This window comes from Schistocerca americana, chromosome 5 (genome assembly GCF_021461395.2).
Source record: "Schistocerca americana isolate TAMUIC-IGC-003095 chromosome 5, iqSchAmer2.1, whole genome shotgun sequence".
NCBI lineage: Eukaryota > Metazoa > Arthropoda > Insecta > Orthoptera > Acrididae > Schistocerca > Schistocerca americana.
Window position 1 is genome coordinate 658381318 of NC_060123.1, and position 12929 is coordinate 658394246.

At 44.1% G+C, this 12929-nt stretch overlaps 1 protein-coding gene across 1 annotated transcript in view; it reads left to right on the forward strand.

Annotated features, from left to right (window-relative positions):
* Positions 1-12929, forward strand: part of LOC124616618 (putative phosphatidate phosphatase) — a 358526-nt gene that overhangs the window by 236386 nt on the left and 109211 nt on the right. Inside the window, exon 4 of the mRNA XM_047144942.1 lies at positions 4268-4593. Within this exon, the coding sequence (XP_047000898.1) occupies positions 4268-4593 (326 nt within the window). The remainder of the gene's footprint in view (positions 1-4267; positions 4594-12929) is intronic.

Consider the following 12929-nt stretch of genomic DNA (forward strand, 5'->3'; position numbering starts at 1 on the left):
CAGAATCATCGCCGGTCTTTATGAGGAACTCCATCACCGACCTTTGTCGCAACCTGACATCTACTTCACGGTCCATTATGGCTCACCTGCAAATAAAATGCTTTTATGTACCAACTTATAGCTAAATGTTCCAAAAAATTTCATTCTCCTTCTGCAAAAAAGTAAAAGAATTACGGACGGCTGTGCATAACCTTTATAACGCCCTTTGTACATCTACTTAACACTGTCCACAATCTACCACACTGTTCATGGTGAAACATACCATTACCGGTCAGTCCCTTTCCTGGTCCATTCACAAACTGAGTGAGTGGAAAACAACTCTTTATGCAGGGTGGCCAGAAACAGTCTGAAAAGCTTGAATGGGTGCTGTGGGGGAGATTGTGCTGACAAATAACTGTTAATAAAAAAATCGATACGCTGCACTGTTTCCGTGTTATTTAGCACTGAAGATAGGCAATCTGGTCGTTGTGCGCGCAAATTGAAGCACTTGCATATACATAAATCCGGTAAAACATGAGTCATCACTTGTTCAGATGCGCACAACGACCTGAGTGGCTATCTTCAATGCTAAATAATTCAGGAACGGCGCAACGTATCGAATCTTTTTATAAACAATTATTTGTCAGTACTACGTCCGCAGCAGCGCCCTTACAAGCTTTTCAGATTTTTTCTGACCACCCTTTATGTCTCCATTAGAGCCCTAAATTCTCTAGTCTTCTCGGCTCTTACGCAAAATGTACATTGACGGCTGCAGAATTGTTCTGCAGTCAATCGTGCGTCTGAGTGGGGTACTGTCAAGTGGGGGGGGGGGGGGGGGGGGGGGGATGCCCCACGGATCAGTGTTGGTGCCGCTCCTGCTCCTTATTAATGTAAATGATATGCCCTCTAGTATTACAGGTAACTCAAAAATATTTGTTTGCTGATAACACTAGCTTGGTGGTAAAGGTTGTTGTGTGCAACATCGGCTCGTTTTCAAATAGTGCAGTTTATGACGTAAGTAGAAAATAAACTACCGCTAAATCACAACAAGACTCAGTTTTTACAGTTTCTAACTCACAATTCAACAAAATCTGACGTTTTAATTTCACAGAATGGGCACATAATTAGTGAAACTGAACAGTTCAGATTTCAAGGTGTTCAGATCGATAGTGGTTCAAATGGCTCTGAGCACTATGGGACTTAAACATCTGAGGTCATCAGTCCCCTAGAACTCAGAACTACGTAAACCTAGCTAACCTGAGGACATAACACGCATACATGCCCGAGGCAGGATTCGAACCTGCGACCGTAGCGGTGGCGCGGTTCCAGACTGAAGCGCCTAGAACCGCTAGATCACTCCGGCCGGCTCAGGTCGATAGTAAACTGTCGTGGAAAGCCCACGTTCAGAAAAGACTTAATGCTGCCATTTTTACTACTCGAACGGTATCGAAGTGAGTGATGGTTCGACACGAAAATTAGTCTACGTTGCTTATTTTCATTCGCTTATGTCGTATGGTATTATATTTTGGAGTAGCTTTCCCATTATAAAAGGATTTTTTTTTTTTTTTTTTTTTTTTTTGGCCGAGAAACGGGCCATTCGGGGAATAAGAAGTGTAATTTCACGAACCTCTTGTCGACCCCTGTTCAAGAGTCTGGGTATTTTGACATTGCCCTCTCAATATATATATTCCTTACTGTCGTTTTTTGTTAACAGTATTAGCTTATTCCCAAGAATAAGCAGCTTCCACTCAGTTAATAATCGGCAGAAATCAAACCTGCATTAGGATCGGACTTCTGTAACTCTTGTGCAGAAAGGTGTGCAGTATACTTGTACTGCTGCATCCATTTTCAATAATCTACCACTAGAATAAAAAAATCTTATCAGTAATACACACGCTTTAATATCGAAAGAGGAGTTCCTTGAAAAATTAAGCTGATTCTTGTTGTATTTTGATTGCGTTTACTTAAACTTATGACCGGCTGCGGTGGTCGAGCGGTTCTAGGCGCTTCAGTCCGGAACCGCGCAACTGCAGCGGTCGCAGGTTCGAATCCTGCCTCGGGCATGGATGTGTGTGATGTCCTTAGGTTAGTTAGGTTTAAGTAGTTCTAAGTTCTAGGGGACTGATGACCTCATATGTTAAGTCCGATAGTGCTCAGAGCCATTTGAACTATAAACTTATGGCTTGACTTTGCGAGGTGTTGGGGCTAGCAGTGTATTTTACACTAAATTCTTCTAGAATCTTCATATGGAAATGATGCTCTGAGCCCCCCCCCCCCCCCTTTTCTAACTCCGACTGTTGCTGTTGCACATGGATTAAGAAGAAACGCGACCTGACTGTAATCGACCCTGCAAGTGGAGTAGGAAAGAGTTTGGCACCTGCAATAATTTAATTTGATAGAAAGTAATTTGATAAAGGAAAGTTTCATTGACGTAGTGAGATATGAAAGGGTTACTCTACTGATCAACCGAATGAAAGTTCTGTCCAAAATAACAATTTGATTTATTATGACTAAACTCAAAATAATAAACAAAACACATGAAACATTTACAATACGTCAAATTGGATACTCAAATAAATGCTGTTAAGGTGAAGTTGTCCATAAACTAGATTGTGACATTTATGACCAAGTGGTATGTGGAGCCAATTCCTTGCAACTCAATCTTAAGAGAAACACCCAGCCAACCCAACATTAATTGCTGCTACAGTAGTGATAACTCAGACAATGAATACCCAAGACAGAACCACGTTAGAAAAGACGGGAACAGGTGCGCTCTGCTGAGCTCTGATTGTCAGATAACTAAATTCCCTAAACTGCTGATGCTGTGGACATACTTTATCAAGCTGTCTTCTTAACAGGAAGGAAACGATCTGGCGTACCGCCGGCGATGGCTGGTTGCTTCGACGTCACGTCGTGGTGATGATAATGTCGCGAGTATAGCCCGAAACAAATTATCCTGGTCTGGTTGTTCCAGACTAAAGACTTTCTAGCAAAACAAGTGCGCCTGTGAGTGAGACGAAGAAGGCTCAGTGAACAATCACTAACGGTACAGTGTTTGATTTTAACAAGTGAAGTCACACAGTAACTCCGATACAGTCAACTTTAGCCAAAACTGCTCAAGACGGACAACATAGGCCGCTTGTACGCAGAACGCTCAATTGCCAAATGTACTCGGAAAGTTGCGCTGAAGTCGAAACTTCAGCAACTTCATCAAACAGTTACAATTAAATGAAAGTATATTAGACAGCCAACAGAAGGCAGGCTGTCCAGAGCAGCGAGAGCTCTGTCTTGCCACCTACTCCGACCCTCTCATGAGCACCCGTACAAGCCGAACACAGAACATTCTCGCCCCCACGACAGTGGCCGTGGTTAAACGAGCAAATCAGCAACGCGAAAACTGGCGGGAAATTCCACTCTATTGCCGAAGCACTACTATTTCGCCAATGGAGATACTTGGCGCCAATTTCTGCCCCGATTTTGCTATGTCACGGAGCTATCCCCTGAGCAACGCAATCACAGTTATGATATTGCAGAAAACGCTGGGATTTGCCCGCCAAGACTGCCTGGGAACACAAGTCATTCCCACACCTCGCCGGTAGCTCATCAGAAAGTTTTTTCACTAAGTTTCTTCCAAGTAACGGAATCTCTAGTCCCAGCCGCTCCTTCAGGCCTGTTGTGGAAGTGTCGCGCCCGCTCTTATGACAATGTCAGCGTCTGGACAGCATCCACTCGACTCCCTCACACCCGTCGGCATAATCCTTTCAAGATCAGTATAACCCGCCTGTCACCAGAGCACCCGGGTGACGAGAGACGCTGCATGGGAAGTCCGCGTGTGAAGCAATAGCAACGTTGCACCACATGCAATTACAGAGGAAAATATTCATATCTTCTGAGTTCTCAATACTAGCCTTGTAATGACAATACTCGGCCATACTTCCCCAAATCGTATTACTCAGAGTAAGATATAAATACGAGAGGGGGCAAGTCACTGTGTGCGTCGTAAAGGCATGCTACCTCTCAACTTTCTTCGGGTTCATAAACATTTTATTTTTATCTGTTATTACTTTTACGTTGTAATTTCCTGTACTGACACATTCTATGACCTTGGAGATTTACTCCTCAATTGGGTCCTACTTGTGTAAATAAAATAAAAGAAATAAAAGCAAAAGGGGGGCCCGACACGATATTAGGCGGTATCCCACGACTTTGTCGCATTGTAGAGCGACGACCCGGTGAGGTAGTGCCACGTGACTGAGGAGTGAGGCTGACGAGCCCCGTGCTTCCGCAGGTGGTGGTCACGGAGCGCGTGGTGTGCGGCGCGCGGCCCCGCAGTGGCGGCGGCGGCGGGGGCGTGTCGTTGTCATTGTGCTCGCGGCGCGCGGCGGTCGCCCGCTGGGTGTCGCGCGCCTCTGCGGCCGCGCTGGCCTTCCTGTGGGGCGCCGGCGCGCAGCAGCTGCTCGTCGACTCGGCCAAGCTGGTGGTCGGCCGCCTGCGGCCACATTTCTTCACCGCCTGCCAGCCCGACGTCAACTGCTCTGCGCTGCAGCCGCCCTACACCTACATCACCGACTACACCTGTCTCGGGACCGACCCGGACATCATAGAGGAGGCCAGGTACGTAAGGCTACCCATTCACAGGCGACCGGCCACCCCTGCCGGGCTGGCCCGTCCCAATACCCTTTGTGGTACACGATTCTATTGTAGTCGGGTCCAGGGTCCGCGTGCGTCGGCTCCACCAGCGCACAGCTCGTATATGCTAGAGGCTGTGTGCCAGTAGGGCCCACCATGGAGTCAGTCAAGTGTGTCAGTGACCCGCACAGTGGCGGAGCGTGGAGGGGAGGGGGGAGGGGGTGAGTCAGCAGACCGGGAGGGGGGGGGGGGGGTGGCTGTAGGCGAGGTTGGCCGAGTCATCGGCCAGTGAATTGGCATCTTTGTTCTCAGACTGTTGTGACGCTGCCCCATGGGATACGGGCACTCGGTGATGCCCCTCAGCTCTCTTGCAGACAGGCGTATTTATATTCCGACCGGTAAAAGAACTGCCATGACACTTCAAACATGTGGACCTCTTTATATCAAGGTGACACTCCAGCGGCAAATATAAGGGATGTAAAAATTAATTTTGACCCTACGACTTATCTTAGAAGATAGATTAAGGAAAGGCAAACTTACGTTTCTAGCATTTGTAGATTTAGAGAAAGCTTTTGACAATGTTGACTGGAATACTCTCTTTCAAATTCTGAAGATGGCAGGAGTAAAATACAGGAACCGAAAGGCCATTTACAGTTTGTACAGAAACCAGATGGCAGTTATAAGAGTCGAGGGGTATGAAAGGGAAGCAGTGATTGGGAAGGGAGTGAGACGGGGTTGTAGCCTATCCCCGATGTTATTCAATCTGTATATTGAGCAAGCAGTACAGGAAACAAAGAAAAGTTCGGAGTAGGCATTAAAATCCATGGAGAAGAAATAAAAACTTTGAGGTTTCCCAATGACATTGTAATTCTGTCAGAGACAGCAAAGGACTTGGAAGAGCAGTTCAGCGGAATGGACAGTGTCTTGAAAGGAGGGTATAAGATGAACATTAACAAAAGCAAAACGAGGATAATGATGTAGTCGAATTAAATCGGGTGATGCTGCCGGAATTAGATTAGGAAATGAGACACTTAAAGCAGTAAAGGAGTTTTGCTATTTGGGGAGCAAAATAAGATGGTCGAAGTAGAGAGGATATAAAATGTAGACTGGCAATGGCAAGGAAAGCGTTTCTGAAGAAGAGAAATTTGTTAACATGGAGTATCGATTTAAGTGCCAGGAAGTCGTATCTGAAAGTATTTGTATGGAGTGAAGCCATGTATGGAAGTGAAACGTGGACGATAAGTGGTTTAGACAAGAAGAGAATAGAAGCTTTCGAAATGTGGTGCTACAGAAGAATGCTGAAGATTAGATGGGTAGATAACATAACTAATGAGCAGGTATTGAACGGAATTGGAGAGAGGAGGAGTTTGTGGCACAACTTGACTAGAAGAAGGGATCAGTTGGTAGGGGATATTCTGGGGCATCAAGGGATCACCAGTTTAGTATTCGAGGGCAGCGCGGAGGTAGCGCGGAGGGTAAAAATCGTAGTTGGAGACCAAGAGATGAATACACTAAACAGATTCATAAGGATGTAGGTTGCAGTAGGTACTGGGAGGTGAAGATGCCTGCACAGTGTATAGTAGCATGGAGAGCTGCATCAAACCAGTCTCTGGACTGAAGACCAAAACAACAACAATCCTATAAGTTGGTAAGCGTGCTACAAACAGCGTGCAGAGTGGCTTGTAGGTGGTAGCATGTTTCAGATGCACACATACCGTCGCAGTATCAGTATAAAGATGGCCGCACCACTTGCAACTTGCACCAAGGAAGAACAGCGTTGTGTTATTCGGTTTTTGCGTAGTGAAGGTATGAAACCTATTGTAATTCATCGACGAATGAAGGTTCAGTACAGTGATGCATGTTTGTCACATATGTAGGAAATTCGCAACCGGTGTGACTTCAGTGGAAGACGCTCCTCGTCCAGGTCAGGCACAACGAGTTTTGACTCCACAGAACATTGCAGCAGTTGAATCTATGGTGAAGGAAAACCGCCGAGCGACACTGGATGACATTGCAGCATGTTTACAGATTAGTCATGGGTCAGCACACCACAGTGTGCATGATGTGCTCCAGTTTCACGAAGTGTCTGCAAGATGGGTGCCACGGCAGCCGGCTCCTGAAATGAGAGAACGACGTGTTGATGCATGTGAACAACTTCTTCGGCGCTTTGAATGAGGTGATGGCTTCCTTGCAAGAATCGTTACTGGGTTCACTTCCACCAACCGGAAACGAAGCGAGCGAGCAAGGAATGGCGCCGTTCCTCATCACCAAAACCAAAGAAGTTTCGAACAGAGCCATCAGCAGGGAAGGTTATGCTGACTCTCTTTTGGGACAAAAAAGGCGTCATTTTGGAGCATTACATGCCTAGAGGGACCACTGTCACCAGTCCATCATACACAGATCTCCTTTTGAACGCCCCTCATACATCTCTGCGATTCCCAAACATTTCTATGGTTATGGTGCTGTGTTGCCATCTGTACCATTCAAGATCGCAAAAGGTTCCATGCTTTCTTAGTGGCTCCAATGCATCTCTCCTGTGTTCATCGTTTGTCACAGATCATGAGTTACTGATTCAATTCACGTTGAATTTCATTAATTTCAAACAGATCCGACATGGCCTCTTCCTCTAGTCTTAGAAATGTAGCCAGGGCGCTACCTTAAAGAGCAAATCTCGTGAACCCATCTACAGGACGATAAGAAACAGTTTGTAAAGCTTGTAAGGATGTTGCAGGATAGGTTGTGCTTAGAAATAATTGTTAGAAAAAATTTCGATACTTTGTGCTTTTTCGGAGTATATTAGCACAGTAGTCAGCCAATCAGGCAGTTGTGTATGCACATTCAAGCGACCCGCCAGAAATGGCGTCGCCAAACCTCTGCTTCGTTTGCTTTCCTAAAACCGAACAAGACAGCGGTACAAAATGGGGATACAAAAAGAGGCTCGAACCCGAGACAATACCTGAGCAGTCTCATGCGCTGTCAACTCTACGCTATGAGAGCAACTGACACTAATTGTTTCCGGCAGGCCACTTGAATTGGCTCGCTCAACGGTCTGACTGGCTAACCTCAGTGCAATTAACTCTGAAACGGCGCAGAGTATCGAACTGTTTTCCTAACAATTATTCTTCAGCACACCCTACCCTAAAATACCGTTACAAGCTTTTCAGACTGTTCCTGACCGTCCTGTATATTTCCAGACCTTTTACGTTCGTTTATGAAAAACTGAAGAATGCCTGGGGGGCGGGGGGTACCAGGCAAAATATGATGCGCCAAAGAAGTAGCATGTGTGACTGCCTCCTGTATGAGGTTGGGCATTGTCGTAGAACAAGAACACCAATTAGGACAGCTGTAATCACGATACTTCGGCTTTACAGCATTACTGGAGCTTTAAGATGGAGACTGCACATGCAGCTTATGACCATCGTTCACACTCTCAGAAAGCTCGAATCGTTCATGTGAGAGACACGGGAGCGCCATATCGACAGACCATGCAGACAGTTGCTTGTTCTACTATGACTAAAGAGCGAGTCGTGACGATATCAATCCTGACCAACAGCTTAGCAAGATTAGTAGGCATAGGTCCTTCCATAAAGACTACACCACGAAAACGTCGTAGGATTCTTCGACTGGCTCTGACGAATAGACAGATGACAACAGCTGAAATCCAGCCGAGTTCCATCACGAACCCTCTGGAACAGATTACTCCTTACATCATTTAGCGCTGATACCACACCACAAACAGCAGAGACCAGCATGGTGCAGTGCCAGAGTCTATTGAGATATTTCGTCTCATTGTGTGGCGGTCAGAGACGAGTCTTTCTTCTGTTTGTGGCGATCAGATCGTTGACAACGTGTTTTTACACGACCTGATTGAAAGGTCACTCAAAGCAGTAATTCTCGAGACCTATACCTCCCAAGCTCATAGTATCACTGTGACGGGAGGTACATGGCAACTAAAATCATTTGTCAATTGCAGAAGGGAGGCTTAATTCTCGCCACCATATGACAAGAATGGTTAACCCTCTCGCCATAGCCTCCACGGCTAGGTTTCCAAATGGAATATTCCAGCAGTATAATGCAATAGCCCAAATTGAAGGTCACACCATAAACATTTTGAGAAGTATACAGATCCTTGACTGGCTAGCCTGATCCCCTAATTTCCCACCTACAGAGCGTACCTGGGATGCGGCGGGAAATATCAGGCTCCAGTCAGCAGTCTCCATGAATTGGCACATCATATGTTTCGGAAATGGCAAGAAATTGCTCAAGATGCCATTGGGAGGCTGTTTGCTATCATGCCACAAAGCAAACAAGACTGTATTCATGCCCGTGGGGGTCAACCTCCAGTTGCTGATGATTGACATCAGTTACAAATGGAATGAAAGTTTAATCAATGAATGTTGGTGTCCTTTTTACTCTGTTAGTCAAGATCACATTTGGAAATCTGATAACTAGTTCCTACCATTAACCGTCATCTTCAGATGAAAATATACACAGCACTGTCTAAGGTAAGAGAACACTTCGTCAACTGGCTATAAACAACGCAAGGGAATGTCAGCTTTGAGCTCCTACTTCTAACATGAGTAAATCGTAAGTATAGGCATTTTTTATGTTACAAATATGAATTCAAATCTGACATTTCATTTCGTTGATAACAGCCAATTGATAAAGTGTCGTCTTACCTTGGACATTGCAGAGTGTACTTTGATCTGAAGATCACTGGTAATAGTGGAAATAGTTATCAAATTATCTATATGCGATCTTTGTTAATAAAAGTTATGTAAAGAAATGAACATTCATTGAAGCAATAAATCGCGTCTCTATATAAGTTTAATCGTTTAATACCGGCTTTGTGATGATCACCTCCATGAAATTTGTTAAATATCGGACTGCAACTCGATGGTACACCACTTCCCATTCCGATCAGTGTATCTGCGTTGATGTATTAGTGTGCAAATATATTTCGAACTTAAATTGTATCCCAAGGCTGTGAAATATATTTCATCAGAATTTATGAACTAAGTGCATTAGATGGTATTCATCACTTAGAAACATTGTACTGGTCGCGCAAAACTAAATAGTGAGAATAGGAAATGGTTTCATCCACAATCATAACCATCTTTTGAAGGAGCTAGGCACAGTAATCTCACACTCACAGTATGTCCACTCGCTAATAAAATTCATTGCAAATAAGTCGCCACAATGTGGAGACAACATTAGAAAGGAATTAAGTTCAGTACTCATAACTAAAACTGTCAGTGCCTCCTAATGTTTTCGACACTCAGCTACAAAAAACTTTTGCTCATTAGCAAAGGAACGGCGTAGCAAAGCAAATTTGAAACTTGAACCAAAATCCTATTTTCTGGATATTTTCATCATAGTTTAGACGAAATTTTAATTGAAAAGTGTTGCCTTATAAAGGGTAGTGTCACACAGCCGTTTTTCACAATCTGCCCCGTAATTGATACAAAACCAGAATTAAAGAGACAAATCAGATCAGAATAACTAACCTCCACTGATAAAAGAAATTTCCAGTACTCAACCGATGCATATTACATTTTTATGCCGAATTTGATGATTCGCCTAAATAAGAGATCTCCACGTGAAAGCATATTTCAGTGGGCAGTGAATGAGCGAGAGTAGGTTGGCCATAGAACAAGGAAGAGAGGCAACCCTCAGCAGCAATTCACATAAAGGTAACTGATGCGGAACCTCCCAGAGTGGTCGTACTCATCAGAACACTGAAGGGACCGCTGTGGGCACTGGACACCAAGAACCCTGTAGCGCCTATCACCAGTGTCTGCTTTTAACGACCTGTATGTGGAAGGAGGGTTGTGCCATTTTTAGCCAGGAACAGGACAGTAGAAAGCAGGCATTCCCTGAAATGCACAGACCGCTATAGACGTGGGACACCGTTGAGCTCAGGATCTGCAAAACGAAAATATTTAAGACGATGTGAAAACTGCTGGACTGGATAATATGAATAATTTAGAAGTTCGAGAGAGAAACACGTTTGTGCTACAGAACTCCACCCATATTGGCCGCAGACAGAGAGAGAGAGAGAGAGAGAGAGAGAGAGAAGGAGACAGTTTTTCAGCGCCAAGTGTCAGGTGGCTTGCTACAGGTTAACAGCCTGAAATGAGACTCAGACTAAAAGGCCAGCATTTTTTAATAATTATTTTCACTGGTCAGCACTAGGAATGTCTATACTTCAGCCAATCAAAATAATGTGATGAATGAATACCGCAGAGACACAAATCTTCATTTAGGAAGCAGAGGGCACAAAATTCCTTTTCTGCCAGGCTCCCTCTCCGCGAGAGTTCTTCTCCGGCAGATATCGTCAGCCTCCCTCATCAGCCGAGCGTTTCTGCAGCCAGGCACCTCTTCAAGCAGACTTGATGAGCTGCGGACTTAGAAATTTTTCCGGCTGATATGAACTTAGCTGCAGGCGTACGTTGTTAGTACGAAACCAATGACTCGTTTTGCAGCCACCTCAGCCTCCACCTGCAGATTAACGTGGTGAAATCCAGCCGTGACAGCGAGTTGAACTGTATGGTCAATCAAGTCATGTTTTGCCGAGTTCAGTAATTGTAAGCTTCATCTGAAGATTTTCTGGCAGTTTTACTTTCAACATGCTTTCAAGTCCGGCCATAAATGCAAACCCATATCCTTCTATAGCACTATCTGCCTTTTAATAATAACCTTTCAGCAGCTACATTACGGCGTTATGAATTTGATTGTTTTATAAGGACGCGTATTCATTAGTATCAGACCACAGATCCCTTGAGTAGGCTTGCCAAAATGTTATTTTAGCTTTGCCAACGTATGTCAAGACATTTATCATGCACTTTAACATACTAGATTGAGTTAATTGCGAATCTTGTTTAAAGTCATAAATAACAAGTTCCTTCTTCATTAGAGAGTGCCGGGGTGGCCGGGGTGGCCGAGCGGTTCTAGGCGCTACCGTCAGGAACCGCGCGACTGCTACGGTCGCAGGTTCGAATGCTGCCTCGTGCATGGATGCGTGTGATGTCCTTAGGTTAGTTAGGTTTAAGTAGTTCTAAGTTCTAGGGGACTGATGACCTCAGAATTTAAGTCCCATAGTGCTCAGAGCTATTTGAGCTATTTGAAATAACCCAATGGTGAATATTTATTGCCAAATGTGTTCATAAATAGTCGATCGATAATGTGTTGGTCTATAAGTTGACTCCTTTCGTCAGAAACAATATCATTCAAAGATGATATCAACCTTTCAAAAGTAACAGAACACCCAACCAAACTGTTTTTTTTTTTTTTAAACAAAAATTGAGTCCCACTGCTATGGCAAATTGATACATCGGTTATCAGTAAAAAAGAAAAATGCCTATTATAAACGAGACCAAGCAAATACCGAGAAATACCGCTTATTCATAACTGAAATACAGCCACCGGTTTAATCAGTCGATTTTTCCCATCCACATTTCACAGAGAGCAGCGTTTTGAGTTACTTTAAACTGGTCAATAAACATAATCTGCTGCTCTCGCTCACTCAGCTGTAATGACATAGCGAAGTTCTCAGGACGCAAAACTTGGGAAACACGCATGTGCATAAATGTGACAGCAAGCGACTAGTGCACTGATATCACGGTTTCAGTGTTTTCTGTTGTGGGTAGTCCTTCTGTTCATTACCAAGGTTCAGATCCACGCTAGTCTTATAAACATTATCGAGGCCAGTTTTACTTTGTCGACCCCGTGCTGGTTGCTGTTACACGTCTGTGGTACACGTACTAATCTGAATACTTAATAAGTAGAACTTAAGTCTGAAAGAATTTAGTGTTGCCCAGTTACAAAAAATGGTAACGACCGATAGAGGTAAAAATAAAGTAAGATACAAAAACAATTCCACAGCAACAGAATATAGTCAGTTTCTTGTAGCCAAACAAACTTGGCGGACATATCGTGCAAGCAGACAGTTTACGGACTTCAAACGGAATACACGACGCGCAGTCGATAGCGTCGAAACCACAAATCAGGAAGACAATGGCATAAGGATACTCTTCAGCGCTGCAAGACCTGTAATTCTTGTGATCACACAATACATGTGTCAGATTACTTCCTTAAATCACTTTCGATTTCCTATTTGTTGTGTTCAAGGTTTACATTTTTATCTTCAATCCCTGCGGAATAGTTTATGCTATTTCCTGATAAATCTTTTCCCATATTACTAAAAGGAATTATAGATTTTGCCCTTCCAAGCTCTGATTCAGACAACTCATGACGTTACAAACAAAACATACTTTTTATAATTTTTACTGTATTTTACGGTTTTATGGGCAAGTTTAGCA